The sequence below is a fragment of the Carcharhinus amblyrhynchos genome, chromosome 5 (assembly GCF_965287045.1).
Source record: "Carcharhinus amblyrhynchos chromosome 5, sCarAmb.v2.hapA, whole genome shotgun sequence".
NCBI lineage: Eukaryota > Metazoa > Chordata > Chondrichthyes > Carcharhiniformes > Carcharhinidae > Carcharhinus > Carcharhinus amblyrhynchos.
Window position 1 is genome coordinate 25243507 of NC_137328.1, and position 19929 is coordinate 25263435.

General features: G+C 42.3%; 1 protein-coding gene across 2 annotated transcripts in view; it reads left to right on the forward strand.

The window, feature by feature from the left end:
* Positions 1–19929, forward strand: part of LOC145343407 (trans-2,3-enoyl-CoA reductase-like) — a 194461-nt gene that overhangs the window by 83836 nt on the left and 90696 nt on the right. For both annotated transcript variants that reach the window (XM_080189630.1, XM_080189631.1), the window contains exons 5-6: positions 4171–4286; positions 12337–12442. In XM_080189630.1, coding sequence (XP_080045756.1) covers positions 4171–4286; positions 12337–12442 — 222 coding nt within the window. The remainder of the gene's footprint in view (positions 1–4170; positions 4287–12336; positions 12443–19929) is intronic.

A 19929-nucleotide genomic window follows, 5' to 3' on the forward strand; every position in this document is an offset into this window, starting at 1 on the left:
AATGGACCTTTACGTGGTCTGGCCCTGCCCACCAGAATTCCAGTGGCGGTCAGGATGGGAGAATTCTGGCCCTGAGGTATTTTATATATATAGACATGTGCCAGCATTTTACAACCTTGCTCGGATGATGCTCGTAAGACCCTGCCTGAGGCCAATGGAGGCTTCCATCCTGTGAGCCTTGCCTGCCCTGATTCCAGGGCAGGTGAGGTAGCAGAATTCCAGGCATTCTGTCCTTACTTGAGAAAGGTGATGGTGGGTGGGTGGGGTGGGGTGCAAGAATCAATGCAATATTTTGTTGATGACCATCATTTTTCCTTCATTCATGGGATGCAGGCACCATTCGCTGGGTTAGCATTTATTGTCCTGGAACTGAGTGAGGAGGTATTTAAGAGTCAATCACATTTCTGTGGATCTGGAGTCACATGTCTGCCTGACCAGATAAGGATCCTAAGCGGCATTAGTGACCAGATGGGTTTTTATGATAGACTTTTTTTTTATTGAATTGAAATTTTACCATCTGGGATTTAAATGCAGACCCCAAAAATTTGCTGGATCATTAGCCCAGTGATAATACCACTATATCACCACCTCCCCTGAACATAAGAACATAAGAAATAGGAGCAGGAGTAGGCCATCTAGCCCCTCAAGCCTGCCCCGCCATTCAATAAGATCATGGCTGATCTGATAGTGGTTCAGTTCCACTTACCCACCTGCTCCCCATAACCCTTAATTCCCTTATTGATCATAAATCTATCTACCTGTGACTTAAACACATTTAACGAGGTAGCCTCCACTGCTTCAATGGGCAGAGAATTCCAAAGATTCACTACCCTCTGATGGAAGAAGTTCCTCCTCAACTCTGTTCTAAATTGACTCCCCCTTATTTTAAGGCTGTGCCCTCTAGTTCTTGTTTCCTTTCTAAGTGGAAAAAATCTCTCTGCCTCTACCCTGTATAGCCCCTTCATTATCTTATATGTCTCTATAAGATCCCGCCTCAGCCTTCTAAACTCCAACAAGTACAGGCCCTATCTACTCAATCTCTCCTCATAAACTAACCCCCTCATCTCCGGTATCAACCTGGTGAACTTTCTCTGCACTCCCTCCAAAGCCAATATATCCTTTCGCAAATAAGGGGACCAAAATTGCAGACAGTACTCCAGTTGCGGCCTCACCAGTGCCTTGTACAACTGCAGCAAGAACTCCCTGCTTTTATACTCCATCCCCCTGGTGATAAAGGCCAACGTTCCATTTGCCTTCTTGATCACCTGCTGCACTCGTAGACTGAGTTTTTGTGATTCATGCACAAGGACCCCCAGGTCCCTCTGCACAGTAGCATGTTGTAATTTTTCACCATTTAAATAATAGTCCATTTTACTATTATTCCTTCCAAAGTGGATAACCTCACACTTGCCAACGTTATACTCCACCTGCTAGATCCTCGCCCACTCACTTAGCCTATCCAAATCTCTCTGCAGACTTTCCGCGTCTCCATGCAATCTGCTTTCCCACTCATCTTTGTGTCACAAGTGCTACATTGGAACAGCTGTGGGAAGTCCAGAAAAATGGCAGAAATTCCATGTATTCCTTGTATATTTTGTGAGTTTAGTGGAGTTCTTCCGTTGAATTTCTCGTGGATCAGAGGCTAGAGATATAGTTTTGTTTCATGAATGTTTGTAGGCCATTCCTTGTAGGTTTAGGGACCTCGACAGAGGTACTATCAAAAACATCAAAGGTAGGTAATTCCTGTCTTCCAGAAACTAACTTTGGGTTTTGTTTTTAAATTAATGCATTTTGAACAGCCCCTGTATACTTAGCATTATTTTGGTCAGATCTGTCAAAAACTGTTGGTTTCTCACCAGCCCTCTAGATTGGATGGATAGTAAATGCTATTAATATAGTATTTTGTTGGACTAAGGGACTCAAACTGTTAAACAAATTAAAAAGTCCAACGGTTCATACATCCATTAAAAATGTTTAAAGATACACAACAGCATTGGTAATTGGGATATGGAATTCTAGGCTTTGTATAATATTTTGATGATGATTGCATATCATTTGAATAATTAGGGTGCAGCAATTTTATCTGTTAATAAAATGGAAGGAAATGCTGCTGCAGCTCAAATCCAAGTGTGACTAGTAAATATGGCCTCATGCTCAGGCAATGTTATGCGAATGGTTAAATTAGCTTTGCCACTCCAGCTAGTGTCTGAAGCCACAAATGAACTTGATATATGCTGACAAGTGGCAGAATAGACCATCTGTCATCTCAATGATGCACCAATGAACAGTATATTGTCTCATCCAAGTGATGCCTGCTCTTGGCACCTAGAATAAGCCGGTGGCATCGAAGTTGCAAATGCAATCAGAATGTTGCTCTGTTGCTGCAGCACTGGTGACAGGAACTAACAAGGCCTTACATGTTGTTCTTCACCCAAATCCAAGAAGATGTCATATCATAGTAAGCCCTGAAGTTAACATCCTATGGTGTGGAACCTTCAGGCTATTGTTTGCTACTCTTGCTTTTTCTGCTCTGCTAAGATATTCAGCATTGACAGACTTAATATGACATGCATGTTAATTCATCAAGAGACTCATCCTTTGGGCAATATTCCTGGTTTTCTGATTCCCAAAACTCTCCCAGATCACTCAACATCTGTCTCATTTTGTAGAAATAAACACAATGTGATAAAGAAGCAAATTCTGACTAATGCCACATTTGAACAGTTAACCATCAAATCAGAAAGTTGATTCTAGATTAAAGTCTATTATGACTTAACATTCCAGGTTCAGGAATGGAGCAAAAGTTCATCAGCTCAGAAATTCCTCAAGTCAGATCATATCTGCCCTCCAGTGCTAACTGTCTTTATAGTGTGGATGAATTAAGGGGGGAATCACAATAGCATGTAATAAGAAGGTACCAACCCCACAATGGTCATTTGTGAAGCATCCCCCACTAGGCCCATATCCAGCATTCATCTAACCTATGTTTAATAATTAGCTGTCCATGCCCACTACCCATTCTCAGTGCTCACCTACCACATGTCCAGTGCACACATTTTTCATGGACAATATTTGTATGATGTTCATGGAAACTCCAGGTGTGGTGTTTTACAATGAGAAGTGGTTTCCTAGCCATCCATCTCCTCCAACCCCCTTCATACTTTCCTCAGTTAAGATATGGGTGACAATCTGATGCAAATTTTTAGATTGAAAATGGATCTATACCATTTGCCTGACTTGGATGCCAGGGTAAAGCCGGTGCACCTCCACCCTCATAGCAATCCATCTCTTGTGCGAGTATCAATTCCCATCAGAGGAGCAAGAATAGAAACTCCTGCCTTAGGGAATTTTTGCCCATAATTTGTCCTCCAGACATCTGCCATGAAGATCTGTTCTAAGTATTTTATGCTAATCTATCAGTTATGGCACTGATAACTGTCATTGAGCATCTTTGGCAGACTATCATTTCTCAGAAGAATTATATGTAGAAAGATAGAATGAGGTTTTGTTAGCTGTTTCAATATTTCCTTAACACTTAATAATTGCAATCAACAGATTTCTGATGGAACGGTTGACTTTATTCTTACATTTTCTGACTGCCTTCTCCTAGAGGAAAGGGTTCGGATGAGGTTTATAAGAATATTACCAAGATTTTACCAAGATTAAGGATCCTCACCTGCTTCATAAACTAAAACACTTAAATCATTCATCTTCCATAAACACAGAAGCATGGGAGCTTCAACTTTGGTTCTTTAAAGGGTCCAGGCCCAGAGGTCTAAATCTGACCCCTGATTGGTAACCCCCAGATTAGTCCATGCACACCTATCAAATGGCAACTATTTTCCACTTCTCTAGTCCTGGTAGGCTGAAACTAATAAATCATCTTTGAAGGAAATAAATAGGCAAATGTTTTCACAGGCCAAAGACAATTAAAATAACATGCTGACTTGATTCTCAATCTTCTTCTTGGGAACCCCAAGTGAAAAATAATTATAAATTGCAGGGTTATGGAAGTAACATATAGGGATTGTACTGACTTACTCTTGTCAACAGCCCAGGTTCACTGTTGCCTGCTGAGTAATAGAAGTCCTGATACAATTTTTCTCAAGCATACCTTTCTGAAATCTCACAATGACCAATAATACAGGCATACATTACCTCTCTTTTTAGGTGTTTCTAATAGAATATGCTGGGTGTCTCTTAATATATCTGCTGTTTTATTTTCGCTTACTAAACCTGTATGATATGGAGGCTATAGACCATCGCAGCCGCCACCCCGTGGTGCAGTAAGTAGATTTTTCATTTTCTTTTATTGCTCTGAGGTTTCTGATGTACCTCTTGTTGTGTTATTATAATGGATCTAATTACTGTACAAAACACAAGGTAACAACCACTGATCGTAAGGGATTGGATAAACATGTTGTGGATTTATTTATTAAGACGAGGCACTTGAGAACGTACATATAAAGCTTGAAAGTTTCATAGCTGTGTGAGTGCTCCGCCCAAAGCAAAAGTGAAACTAAGACTGGGTCACATGACACATTTTCCACCCAGGCAGCCTGGTGGGATAGGGGTTAACACAACAGCCTCACAGTACCAGGGATTTGGGTTCCATTCTGGCCTCTGGCCTCAGTCTGTGGGGAATTTGCACATTTTCTCAGTGTCTGCATCGGTTTCCTCCTGCTGCTCTGGTTTCCTTCCATAGTCCAAGGATGTGCAGATTAAGGTGGATTAATTGCTAAATTGTGCTGTAGTGTTCCAAAGATGTGTAGGTTATATGGATTAGCCATGGTAAAAATACAGGGGTTACAGAGATAGAACGGTTGGGGCAAGATTATGAAAAGTTCTTTCAGGAGAGTTGATGGTCTGAATGGGTTCCTTCTACACCCTGTGAATCTATAGTTCTAGCGATGTCATAGGACCCCTGCAGTGCAAAAGAAGGCCATTCGGCCCATCAAGCCTACACCAACAACAATCCCATCCGGGCCTGAACCCCTTAACACCGCATATTTACCCTGCTTGCTCTCCCCTAACACTAAGGGGCAATTTAGCATGGCCAATCTGCCTGATCCACAAATCTTTGGACTGTTGGAGGAAACCAAAGCACCCAAAGGAAACCCACACAGGCCAAGGGGGGAATGTGCAAATTCCACACTGTCGCCTGAGGCTGGAATTTAACTCATATTCCTAGCACTGTAAGGCAGCAGTGCTAACTACTGTGCCACTGTGCCATCCTTTTAATGCTATCCATTTGAAAAAAAAGAAATGTGCCTTTAAAGGTACTTTAGTCCCTCTCCAAAGAAGTATAGCTGTTTAAAATACATGTTAATGCTTAGTAATAATTATATCCATACAAATGAACCCATCAGTTCCTAAAAAATAAAGATAATCTGCTAATGTGCCCACATCATCTTTGTCTGGAAGTTTTTTTAATTGTCCTCAGTGATTTGTGTTATTTTCATCCTTGCATTTTTTAAAAATTTATTTATGGGATGTGGGCATCACTGGCAGGGCCAGCATTTGTTGCATTTGAGAGTCAACCATCTTGCAGAGGATTTGGGTTCACGTGTAGACTGCAGGTTTCCTCCCCTAACAGATGTTTTTTACAACAATCAGATTTTTTACTGAATTCAAATTTCACCATCTGCCATGGTGGGATTTGAATATGGGCATCCAGATCTGGCCCTGGTTCTCTGCATTATTAGTCCACTAAGCCAGTGCCTCCCCATGGTCTTGTCCTAGATGCAATAGTTTGAAGAGATGGAATGAATCTGATTTGTTCTCTGCTATGCCTCATCATGCTTCATCATTGCACATTTTTATGTAATGACTTCATAGGACATTGGTTCCAAACAGATCCTTATCACTTCAGGTGGTTGCCATGTTGATTCTATTTTAGAGTTTTGGACAGGAAATGATCTGGCACACTGGGGATGTGAGGAAGGAGAGTTGGGGGGCTCAGGTTTTGGAGGTGTGTGAGGAGGGATTGTCAAGTGATTCACAAATGATAGTCTTGTCTTGGTGGGGGGGCAAGGGTGCCCCCATGCACATTGGTACCCCAATATACATATTCCCCATCCTTCTACGTTTTCACCAGAGTTGGTGAAAGGTGGCCTGGCCACTCTTGTCTGTCCATCGCCAATTGTATTATGGCAACAGAGATGGGATTAGGTCCTTAACCTCGTGTTAATTTGGTAGTTAAAGACTCAATGCTTGGTGGGCAGGCAGGCACCTTCCCTCCCACCATACTTTGGAGGTGAAAGTGAGGGCAGTGGGCTTGCTCCCTCATATTTTACAAGCCCCCCACCAAAACTATGCAAAATGGAGGGCCATAAAATTCAGCCCCAAGAGTTGCAATGAATAGCCTGGCACACAGGAGGCTCAAGGCTTTTTTGTGAGACACATGAAGACTTAAGCTTCTGCTAGCCCCCAAGAGTATGTCAATTAAAACTTTAAAAACTTTCTTCCTGGGTCTCTTCTGGTCCAGAATCTGGCTTCAAAGAGGCTCACCAACAGGTTAATGTTGGTACATGGCAGGATGGCAACAGGATTAGAGGGGATGAATAATTTGCATGATTTTAACTTGTTTCCCTCCACATGCTATCTGCCAAGTGTGGACAATTTAATTTTAAGCTACTGTTTCAAAGTATTTCGGGAAGCTTTAACATTTGGAGCTTGCTCGGGGTCAAATTACGGACACTTGGTTGAGGGAACGGTATACAGAAGTAACTCTAAAATGTAAGATGGGAAAGCAAATATTTAAGAATTGAGAAAAGAATTATAATGTACTGTAGTTCTTTGACATAATCCGGTTAGGAGAATGTGAATAAATGTTTTCTGTGTCACTACCTTCAATGCTGTCTTTTTCCCACCTACCTTTCTGCATTAGCTCATTACCTCTCAATCCCCAAAATCAAGAAACACTATAATGTTTTCAGAACTTTCATCTTTAGGCAGATATGTTCTTCAGCATCCAACAAGGCATGTTCTGGCAGCAATTACCCAAGGGTCATTAGTTAATTAACTTCTATTTGTTTTGTACATGTCTGGAGAAGTGCATGTTATTAATGAAACTTGATAGGCCCCAATTGCATTGGTCCTGTTGATTAAATATTGCCTGAAAAATAAGCTGTTTATGGAAAGACAGAAATGAGTTATAAACATAGAAACTAGGAGCAGGAGTAGGCCTTCAAACCTGCTCCGCCATTCAAAATGCTCATGGCTGATCGCAATGCCATATTCCTGCTTTCTCTCCACACCCCTTGATATCATTAAAATCTAAAAAGAATCTATCCCTTTCTTGCATACATCCAGCGACATTGCCTCCACAGCCCTCTGTGGTAGAGAATTCCAGAGGTTCACTAACCTTTGAATGAAGAAATGTTTCCTCATCTCAGTCCTAAATGGTCTATCCCATATTCTGAGACTGTGCCCTCTGGTTCTAGATTCCCCAAACATGGACAACATCCTCCCCGCATCTAATGTTAGTCATTGAAAGACCACTGAGAACTTGAAACCTTGTGGGATTAGATCTATTGAAAACCAGTAAAATGATTTATTTTATGTCACCTTTATGTCACAAATTGTTAGCTGAAAATTTCTGTTCATACAGAAGAGGCAATTTCACCACTTCAACTTATCGGCAACGAGCCAAGCACACTGGCCATGCATGTGCAACGAAACAATTAATTGTTCGTAAATCATGTGCATTAGCCAAGGCTCCTTACCAGCATGAATTTGGAAAATAATCCCAATGTATGGCTCTAGGGTCAGACAGATTCTCAACATGGTGGCTGACTCTTCTACCCAACCCTCTCTGCTGTGGACCTAAAAGCAAAGAGTTTCTATCTTCCACCTCCTTTTCTAACCTGGCTAAAAAGTAACATTGTTTTGTGGCAACCAGTTGAAGCAATTTTGATTTTGAAATTAGACTTTGTTACATCCATTTAATGACTAAAAATGGATGTAGCACTGAGCTGTTTCAGTCATCATCTTACACCCCAAGATTGCCTAATGCAATTTGAATTGGATATATTCAAACAACTGAAACTGGGAATCAAACAGTTTCAAATATGAAAAAAAAGCCTTTTTGTAAAACCTATTTAGATGCCCAACAAAAAGCACTGATGTCAATCTTGACAAGTAAAATTTTCCTGTATGTGGACTGATTTTGCGAAAGAAGCTTTTTGGAATATTGTAGACCAATGCAGGACTAATGCAATTATATAGGGCCTGGGTAGGATTGTGGTCGGTGCAGACTTGATGGGCCAAATAGCCTCCTTCTGCACTGTATGATTCTGTGATTCTATAATTGGGGCCTGTCAAGTTTCATGAATAACTTCCGAAGACATGTACAAAACAAATAGATGTTAATTGACTAATGACCCTTGAGTAATTGCTGGCAGAACATGCATTGCTGGAAGCTGAAGAACATATCTGCCAAAAGGTGAGAGTTCTAAAAACATTATCGTGTTTCTTAATTTTTGGGGGGGATGACAGGCAATAGGTTACACGCAGATTAAGCTATGCTTTCATTGTTGATTTGCATCGTGGACTTGCAACCATTGCTCAGATTTCCTGCCCTGGGCACTCTTTGGAATTTGGACACAGCCCGAAGTTTGACTGCCTAAGATCAGTTGAAATTGCCAAACATCACTTTTGGTAGACTATCACAAAACTTCAGCAAAGTAGGGGATGCAGAACGTGACTCTGCGTAAAGACCAAATATATAAAGTTAAGAGAGAGAACAAATCAATGACAATTTTGAACTAATCCTTTGCCACTTTTGGGACAAGATTCACCGACGGCAATTTACCGTGAGAGAATTATTTATTTCCATGTCCTTACATTCGTCCCAGAAAGTAGAGTAGTGGAATGATTCGCAAGTTGATTAGGAATCTGACAGGATATGATGTGAACAATCCTTCCATGGTGACAAACTTCATTGTATCAGCCAGTAAGGTGCTCAGACCTATATGATTGGACGGCTGTCTGGGCTAACACAGCCAATAGAAGACCATAAGACCATAAAAAATAGGAACAGGAGTTCAGCTGTTCAGCCCTCAAGCCTGCTTTGCGAGCTGATCGAATGACAATCTTCACGTCCACTTTCCTGTCCCCTTCTTTGTAACCCTGACTGATTCCCTGACTGGTTGAAAAGGAACTATATCAGCCTTAAATATACTTAAGGACTCTACCACCTCCCCCCCAACCCCCCCAAACTCACTCCCCACCCCCCCCCCCCCCCACCCCCATCCCGTAACTCTCTGTGGCAAGGAATTTCAAAGACTGACAACTCTCTGAGAGAAGAAATTTCTCAACTCAGTCTTAAGTTGACAATCCTTTATTCTAAGACAATGCCTCCTGGCCCTAGCCTTTGCCATGAGGGGGAAACATCCTCTCAGCATTTGCCTTGTCAAGTCCTTTAGGAATCCTATGGGGGCAATTCTCCCAACACGCTGCGCTTTTTTATAGGAACTATTGGCCCAACCCAGCTGGAGTGAAAGGGGTGGGGACAATAGGAGTCATGAAGAGGGTCGGTGGCTGGGTTTTGGCACTGTGGCAGTGCCAGTCTGGGCCCCCCTGCACTGCCCAAGGGGGAAAATGCCAATGCCAAGGGGCATCAGGCATGTGGGGGTGGGGTGGGGGAGGGGATGGGACTGTGTGGGGGAGGTTGGGTGGTGGTTTGGACCTGGTCTGCGAAGTGGAGAGGAGCTAGCCATTGTGTGTGTGTGTGTGTGTGTGTGTGTGTGTGTGTGTGTGTGTGTGTGTGTGTGTGTGTGTGTGTGTGTGTGTGTGTGTGTGGAGGGAAACGGGGGACGGGGCGGGTGGGGCGGCAACGCAGGGATCACAGGACTGACCAGCAATCGATTGGCCAGCAATTGGGAAGCTGGCAGTGCAGGCCTACTCCTTATGCATTGATTTTGACACTAACAGATCAGCACATGCACAATGACCCATTCAGCGCTATGCTGCTGACCTCTCCAGTGGGAATAGGCCCTGCCTACTAATATTTAATTATAGACATACTGGTGACCTCTGCAGTGCACACAATGTGGGAGATTCTTCTCTGAACTCCCATTGGAAAAAAACCTTGAATTACTCCAGTGTTCATATAAATTCAACCCTTAGAATTTTTTTGGGAGAATTCTGGTTAATGTTTCAATGAAATGATCTCTCATTCTTCTAAATTCCAATGAGTAGGATCCCAGCATGTTTAACCTTTCCTTATAAGACAACCTCTCCATACCGGAGAGCATTCCAGTAAATCTCCTCTGAATTGCCTCCAATGAAATAATAATTTTAATTGAAAAAGGGGACCAAAAGGCAGTACTGTGGCACAATAATTAGCACTGCTGCCTCACAGTGCAAGGGATCCGGGTTTGATTCCAGCCTCTGGGTGAGTGTGCAGAGTTTGCATATTCTCCCTTGTCTGCATGCGTTTCCTCTGGGTATTTGAGTTTCCTCCTACAAGCCAAAAAAATGCAGGTTACATGGATTGACCATGCAAAATTGCCCTTTACCATCCCCATATATGTAGGTTAGATGGATTCGCCATGGTAAACATGTAGGGTCATGGGGAAAGGGCGGGGAAAACGCCTGGGTAAAACAGTCTGTCAGAGAGCCAGTGCAGTCTGGATAGGTTGAATGGCCTCCTTCAGCACTGTAGGAATTCTATGTTATGGAGACTGCTCACAGTGCTCATAATGGTCTGACATCGAATAGCATATTTAAGCTAGCATTTAAATAGGCATAGCCTGTTTGAAGCTAGATTATCCCAGCTCTCAGGGCCATGGCAAGAACCCGATGAGAATCACTACTGATCTCCACTAAGCACAATGGCGATGTCAGAGAGCTCGGAGACCATTGAAGCCTCCCAAGTAGTCGAGGCATGGCTGGGCAGTGTCTACATGGCAGTGCCCGTATGGAACGCTGGCATTGCCTACATGGCAACCTGTCAGTGCCTACAGGGTGGGGCCTGAATGGGAGGTATGACAGTTGGGCTATGCAAGGGTGTCTATGCAAGGGGCGGGGGGAGGGGGCACTATGAAGGGTAATTGTGCAGGAGGAGGCATGCAGTGATGAAGCACGAAATAAGGGTCATGCAGGGGTGGACGTGAAAGGTGGGCGCCTTGGGGGTTAGGAAGGAGGACCCATCGGGAGTGCCCCAATGCCCTGATGCTGGCAATCCATGTCGAGCAGGTTTGGAGCAACTTGCTGCTGATTGTGGGGGAGGGAGGTGTCCTGATGCCCGTGGGGGCATGGAGTTGGGGGGGTGGGGGGGGGGGGCGGTGGTAGGGTCTCCCAGTGCACTGAAAGATATGGATGCCCTTCCAAAATGGCACCTGAGCCCTTTGCAGGTGGGCTCACCGGCATGTTTAGGTCCCATCCCTTCCAAAACCAATGTGCAACTCACTGATCTCCAAAAAAGTAGTTGCGTGTGAGACGATTGCAGTCCAAACTGTGCCTGACAGACCATCGCAGATTGCTCCAGTATCCTTGCCATTATGAAACTTAGTTTTTTTCTGGGAGGAATTGCGTCCATTGCAAACAGTTGTATTCCCAGCACTGATTCCTGTGGAACCCCACTGGTTACAGATCGCCAACCTGAAAAAGAACCCCTTATTCCTACTTGCTGTTTCCTATCCAGTAGCCAATTCTCTATCCATGCCGATTCACTACTACCAACATCATGAGCACTTATCTTATGATTAAGCCTTCTGTGAGGTACATTTTGTGAGGTATTGTTCCCACACTTACCCAATGCCCAAATTGCCACTTGATGCCAGCATAGAATCCAGTGTCAGAGCCATTGGCCAGGGCAGTCAAGAACTGGATTTCAACTCTGCATTGCCTGATAGGGATAGGGCTACAATCATTAAGCCACAGGCTGACTTCCACCTGAGAGAATGACTGCTTATCAGACAGATGTGTGTGTTATGAACTGTGTTAATGAGCGGGTTAGAAATTGGATGATTAGATTCTTTTCCAGTGTTCCAGTGGGATCCTTTTATGACAGATAAAGATCTCTCCTTTACCTTGGGAGATTATATTGCCATCTGTGACTAATGCCTTTGGCTCCAATAGAGGTTAGGATTCTGTAAAATGCATTAGCCTGCCAACTGGAGACAATTTCTAGAAGCAAATTCACTTGCCAGATATCAATATAGTGAGAGGGACAGCAGAAACTTAGATTGAAGTATTCATATAATAACTCAAGTGACAAGAAATGTACTTTCAGTTCTGAATCAATAGCAATGTGCAAAGATCTTCACTAATGTATGCTTCCTTTCCAAATTACCTTTGAATTTTGTCTTCCTCCACTTTGTCTTTAAGTTTGCCTTGCATCTGCCATTCTCTTCACTACATCAAGCAAATCCTCGAAACACTCTTTGTGCACAGCCTTTCCAATGAAAGCACTGCTCTGAAGAAGCTGCTGAAGGTAAGCATTAGCTCAGCGCAGTACTCAGTCATTAGCAAATTTCATATGCTATATTACACTTTCATTTTCCACACCACAGCAGTTTTCTAGTGCAGCCATGATGTTCCCTCGCACTATTCCTTGCTTCAATGTTTCATTTCCTAGATTGGATTAAAATCCGATGGCAACAGGAATAGTTTCAATAAATCTTTATCTGAGTTGTGTGAGGTGAAGCTTTAACTTTTGTTTTTCAGAGAGCCATCACAATGTCATGAAGGACAGCACTGATGCTGAGTAAAGGATAATACAGAGCTCAGACTGGCATGTAATCTGTCTTTTATTTCCCATAGGATTTATCCCATTTATTCTCAAAAGAAATGAGAGGCATATTGCTCTGCACAGCCATTTTTTGTTACATATTTCTGTTAGGCTCTTTTTAATAAATAAAAGTAAGCTGTTTAGAGCCTTTTTAATAAAGGTCTGGTGTATTTTGTAATCAAAAATTGACATAATGATGTACGGACATGTATCACAAATAGTTCTTTTTCTTTGCAGGTTTAACTGCAGTAAACATAAAGCAATATATATGGGTTATAGACAAAATCTATCTTTAAGGTTATGTCCTTTTTTTTGGACACCTTCACAATGAAATAATTTCACCTTGTCTACCCTAAAAACCCTTCAATCATCTTAAACTACTCAATCAAATAGCTTTTTCACCTCCTGGCCTGAAAATTTGGCAGGATTACAAGTGTTGTCTATGTAATAAAGACCCATACAGTAACCATTCTAGTGGACCTGTACTCCCCCACCTATAAGTCCAATGTATCATTCATGAGATGTGGTGACCAGAACATATAATATTTCAGCTGAGGCCTTAACAGAGTTTTATACAACTGTAGCATACATTCTATTATGTTGTTCTATTGTTCATAAATAACTAGGAACTAATTGTATACGACCAAGAGTGCCACTTTCACTTTAGCACTGCAGTCATGTGCCAAGTAATAATGTGTCAGCCTATCAGTCCAAAGCCATATGGAGAACTGAAAAAATACACCCAATGAAAATATGCATTTTGAATCCAAAGTGTGATTATTTTGAACTTATTGGGAAGTGGTGTCTCAGTAACGTCACTGGACCAATAATCCAGGACCCAGGCTTATGATCTGGGCATGTGAGTTCAAGTCCCACCACGGCAGCTGGTGGAATATACATTCAATAAATAACCTGGAATTGAAAAGCTAGTCACAGTAATGGTGACCATCAAACTATCCTCGATTGTTGTAAAGGTCCATCTAGTTCACTAATGCTGTGTAGGGAAGGAAATCTGCTATCCTTACCTGTTCTGGCCTCTGAAATGGTGTGACAAAGCCAGTCAGTTCGAGGAATGGGCAGCAAATGTTGCTTTCCCAAGAAAGAATTTTTAAAAATTGACATCGCAGTGGTGGGCATCAGTGAGTAAAAGGTCACATTCAATTCTGAATCAGATTGAAAAGTCAATCTAAATGATGCCAGGGAGACAGTAAATAGAATTAATAGTGCAAAAATGAAATGGCTATCATAACAATAAACACTGTGGCTGGAATCTTACCACCATTCATGCCAGAAGGATTTTCTAATCATCGATTTTCCATCATGCCGCAATGAAAGAAGATTTGGCTGGCCGCCAAATTCTCTGACCTTGCTGCAGCAAGAGTGTGGTGTGAACGGCCAGTAAGATTCTGCTTTGTGCTCCAGCCCATGGTGAATTGGGAGGCTGATAATGTAATAGAAGCATTTGAGAAGCTTAAACATAAATGCGGACTGACATTCATTGGTCTTCTGAAAGAAGCAGTGAAGAAGCAAGGGCCAGCAACATCATTTCTTTGTGCAGAGGAGAAAGGGTTAAAGTTGGTTAATAGCTGGGGGGCTTAGTGAAGACCACAGCAAAATGGGGATTATTTGAAAAATTCAGCACACATCCCCAGCCAATGTCAAATCAGTGGATCTATCAGCATGAACTTGAAAGCCTGAGACAGGAATCAGGTGAGCCTGTTGACAATTTCATAGCAAGATTGAAAACTACCATAAAATGTAGGTCTTCGGACGCAGATGAAAGGCTGCTAGATCAGCCCTTTTGGGGCTCTACATGCCCTGATGTACAAAAATAATTGATTGGAAAGAACACATTCACAATATTACACTATTCCAGCCAGTGCACATGAAGACACGAGTAGACACATGATGATATTTACCGAAATGACCAGCTTTCAGATAAGCTAAGAGAAAAGTAGCAGGATTAATGCTACAGATATAAAGGTGTGCAAAAGATCTGGATGATCATATTAGTGGATGTGTGTGGGCGGGGGTGGGCTGGTGGTGTGCTGCTTGAACCCTCCATTCCATTAAAAAAGTAACTTCCAAACTGACCGACTTAAAAAAGGCCACTGCTTAGCAAAACATGTTGGGAAAAGCCTAATTAAGCAGAATAAAAGGAAATTACTTCAGATGCTGGAATCTGAAACTGAAACATAAAGTGCTGGAGAAGCTCAGCAGGTGGAGAGGGAATAAAGCCAACATTTCCAATCTGGATGACACTTTGTAAACCATGAAAGCATGAATCAAGTCTTCTTCTTTCTCTTGCATTCTCTGCCTGAAGACAGGTTTGACCCACAGTGTCGTGACCTCCTCCAAAGGTATTTATACAACATAAAAGGCCATTTGGCCCATTGTTTGTGTCTACTTCGGCTCTCCAAATGGATAATTTGCTTAGAGTCCTCTTCCGCCATCTGCTCACAATGCTGAGCATTGTGCCTTTTCAAAACACAATGTAATTTCTTCTTGAGTGCCTCAATTGAATCTACCTCTGCTATACTCTCAGGCAGTGTATTCCAGACATTAACCACCCATTGCATGAGAAAGGTTTTTGTCATATTGCTTTTGCTTCTTCTGCAAATTACTTCAAATTTGTTCCCATGAGTTCTCGATTCTTTCACGAATGCAAACATTTTCTCCCTATCACCCCTCATAATTTTGAATATCCCTGTCAGATCTGCTCTCAGCTTTCCCGTCTCTGAGGAAATCTGTCCTAGCTTCTCCAATCTATCTTCATAACTGAAATACCTCATCCCAGGGGCCATTCTTGTGAATATTTTCTGTACGCCTTCAAGTGCCTCACATCCAGAAATGGATGCAATATTTCAGCTAATTAAGGCTGAACTAGTATCTTACACAAGTTTAGCTTAACCATCTTGCTCTTTTATTCTATGCCCCTATTAATAAAGCTGAGGAAACTATATGTTTGTTTAACAATGCTTTCCTCATGTCACTTCATTAAATTATGCACATATACACCCAGACCCGTTTGCTCCTGGACTGCATTTAAAGTTTTACTCATTAGTTAATATTGTCTCTCCATGAGAATCACTTCACATTTCTCCAAATTGAACTTCATCTGCCATTTATCCACCTATTTCATCAACTTATTTAGGTCTCTTTGAAGTTTGACAATATTCTCCTCACAGGTCTCTTCCAGGTTCCGTATCTTCTACAAATTTTGAAATTGTGTCTTGTACACCAATGCCTAGGTCATTAATATATATTAGGACGAAGAACAGTACAGCACAGATACAGGCCCATTGGCCCACCAAGCCTGCACCAACCACATTGTCCAATTTAAACCAACAACCTGTATCCCTCTTCTCCTGACCTGTTCATGCGTTTATCCAGGTAAGTCTTAAATGTCACTAATATGTCCGCCTCACAACCACTTCACTTGGCAGTCCATTCCAAGCCCCCACTACTCTCTGTGTAAAGAACATCCACCGCACATTTCAACTGAACATTTCCCCCTTTGTAAATTCCAATTCTGTCTGGTAAAAGGCTTCCAACTGTTCATAATTTTATAAACTTCTATCAAGTCGCCCCTAAGCTTCCATTTTTCCAGGGAGAACAATCCCAGTTTATTCAATCTCTTCTCATAGTTAATACCCTCAATACCCGGCAACTTCCTGGTGAACCTTTTCTGTACCCCCTCCAAAGGCTCCACATTCTTCTGGTAGTGTGGCAACCAGAATTGGATACAATATTCCAAATGTGGCCTAACCAACGTTTTAAATATATGTAACATAATTTGCCAACTCAATGCCCTGGCTGATGAAGGCAAACATGCCATATGCTTTCTCCACCAGCTTTTCCACTTGTGCTGCCACTTTTAAGGATCTGTGGACCTGTATTCCCAGTTCTCTCTGTGTTCCTGATAGTTCTGTCATTTATTTAATAGCTCTCACCTGAATTGAATTCATCAAAATGCTTTTGTCTGGATTAAATTCCATCTGCCATTTCTCTGCCCAATTTTCCAGCCCATCTATATCCTGCTGTATTCTCTGACAGTCTTCAATTTAGTATCCATTTATTACTTTCCCTTTTATTCTACTAGCTATAACTTCACTTACAAGTCTGTTAAGTGGTAGCAGATTTTGGAAGTCCATGTGCACCACATCAACAGCATTGTCCTCATTAACCCTTTCTGTCACATCTTCAAAAAACTTCAGCAATTCAATAAGACATGATTTTCCCTGAAAAAATCCAAGTTGGTTTTCCTTAAGTAACCCACGTTTGTCCATATGACCATTAATTTTGCTGCTAATTATTGTTACTTTAAGTTTCTGACAGGCCTGTAGTGGCTGAGCTTATCTTTATGCCCTGTTTTGAAAATTCAATGCATTTATTTAATATATCGACAATGCTCTTTGGCTCCATGCACAAGTCTCCTTGTTGGTCCCCAAAAAGCCTTATAGTATTTATATATCATTTAAAGATTTTGCAATATCTTTTTCTGTTATTTACCAGTATCTTCTCATATTCCCTCTTTGTTTCTCTTCTTTTCTTTCTCACTTCCCCTCTTAACTCGCTATATTCAGTCTGATAGGGCAAGGAGCCTGGTCCTGAATCTACCCCAACCAGAACAGACATGCTGTTGATGCATTCTGATCAACAATAGCCATCCAGCCAACTGAGTCAACGGGATCTCCAAGGAGTCCAACTTGCTGTGGCACTGTACACTTTTGCATGCATGTTGTAGCCTGGAGCGATGGATAATTATTGTAGAGGCTCCAATTTCCAACCATCACATGGCTAAACCAAGAATCTCTGGCTCTTATTAGCTACCAATAGTGTATATTGGAAGAGATGGAAGTTTCAAGAGAAAAGAAAGAGTTGAAAAATATCCTCTGATCCATACGTGGGTTCTTTCATACCTCATATCAAACTGCACAGCAAACTTACAGGAGCTATTAAAGAGTCTTATACAAGTTTCAAAAGAAGTAGCATGCAAAGGGCCAAATTTGTCATAGTTTGGGGCAGCATGGTGGCACAGTGGTTAGCACTGTTGCCTCACATTGCCAGGGACCCAAGCCTCTCCAGCAGGAATAAGCCCCACCCCCTGATTTTTTTGTGTGATTCATATGGAGGCACTCTGCAGTGCACAGAGTGTGGGAGATTCATTTTGAAACTCCTGCTGGAAGAAAAGTGTAATTTACTCCAGTTTTTTATGCAAATTAGTCAATTGGAAGGAATTTTTGGAAGGATTCGCCACTGACATCTGACTCAGAGATGGTATTCTGCTTGCTGGATCCACAATAATCATGATAAATTCAGGAAGAATTTCTCCGACAGTTGCGTGTCGGCAACATGGGAATGAAGAAGTATAAACTCAGAGCTAGGTACTGGAAAGGCATCTACAAAGGTACTGAAAGAATGGTGCTATATGCAATGTATACCAGAAGTGCAGAAGAGCAGATCATAGTGGCTGAAGTATCCCTCAAGTCATGGCATACTATGGGAGCCAATTCAGCATGTCCGCTACAACTCTGCTACAACTCTCACCAATTTTTACAGACGTACCATAGAAAGCATCTTTTTTGATGTATCACAGCTTGGTATGGCTCCTGCTTTGACCAAGACTGCAAGAAACTACAAAGAAATGAGAACGTAGCCCAGTTCATTACACAAACCAGCCTCCCATCCATTGACTCCATTTAAACTTCCCGCTGCCTCAGAGAAGCAGCCAGCATAATCAAGGACCCTATGCATCCTGGACATGGAGTGGCGAAAAACTGCAGCAGGCGACGGTGCAGAGGGACCTCGGGGTCCTTGTGCATGAGTCGCAAAAACCCAGCTTGCAGGTGCAGCAGGTGGTCAGGAAGGCGAATGGGATGTTGGCCTTCATTGCGAGGGGATTGAATATAAAAGTAGGGAGGTCTTGCTGTGGTTGTATAGGGCATTGGTGAGGCCGCAGCTGGAGTACTGTGTGCAGTTTTGGGCGCCGTACTTACGCAAGGATATTTTGGCCTTGGAGGGAGTGCAGAGGAGGTTTACTAGGCTGATGCCAGAGTTGAGGGGGTTGAGCTATGAGGAGAGGCTGAATAGATTAGGCTTGTACTCGTTAGAGTTCAGAAGAATGAGGGGAGATCTCATTGAGACGCATAAGATGATGAATGGGATGGATAGGATAGAGGTGGAGAGACTCTTCCCGCTCAGAAAGGATAGTAGGACTAGGGGGCACAGCCTCAAGATAAAGGGGGGGCGGTTTAGAACGGAGTTGAGGAGGAACTTCTTCACTCAAAGGGTGGTGAATCTCTGGAATTCTCTGCCCGTTGAAGTGGTGGAGGCTACCTCGCTAAATATTTTTAAGACACGGGTTGATGGGTTTTTGATAAGCGAGGGGATTAAGGGTTATGGGGAGAGGGCGGGAATGTGAAACTGAGCCACGACAGATCAGCCATGATCTTATTGAATGGCGGGGCAGGCTTGAAGGGCTAGATGGCCTACTCCTGCTTCTATTTCTTATGTTCTTAAGTTCTTATGTTCTTATGACATACTCTCTTCCGTTTTCTTCCATCAGGAAAAATATATAAAAATCTGACAACACATACTAACTGACTGAAGAACAACTCCTTCCCTGCTGCCATCAGACTTTTTGAATGGACTTGCCATAATTTTAGCTGATCCTTCTCTACACCCTACCTGTGACTGCAACATTATATTCCGCACCCTCTCCTTTCCTTCTCCCCTATATACTCTATGAATGATGTACTTTGTTTGTATAGCACATAAGAAACAATACTTTTCACTGTATCCCAATACATGTGACAATAATAAATCAAATTAAGCCAAACAATTAATAATGATATCTCATTGTTGCAGATTACTACTCAATGTTCCCTTTAATCTGAAAGGTGAAAGATTTTAGAGTTATAAAACTTCTTCTCAGCAATATGAGTTTGGTTCGCTAAGCAAAGTACTCCTGAAAGAATTTGTGACAATGGAACACAATTCTCCTGCAGCAAATTTAAGGAATTTGCAGAATATTATAGGTTACTTTATCCACTGTCCCACCTAACTGAGACCAGGCCCATTATACTCTTACCCTAAGCTATCAGGGCCGGAAGTGAGAGTGGGAATTAATCGGAAGCTTAATGGGCGGAATTTTCCTGTCCTGCCCACCATGAGAATTGTAATGGGTG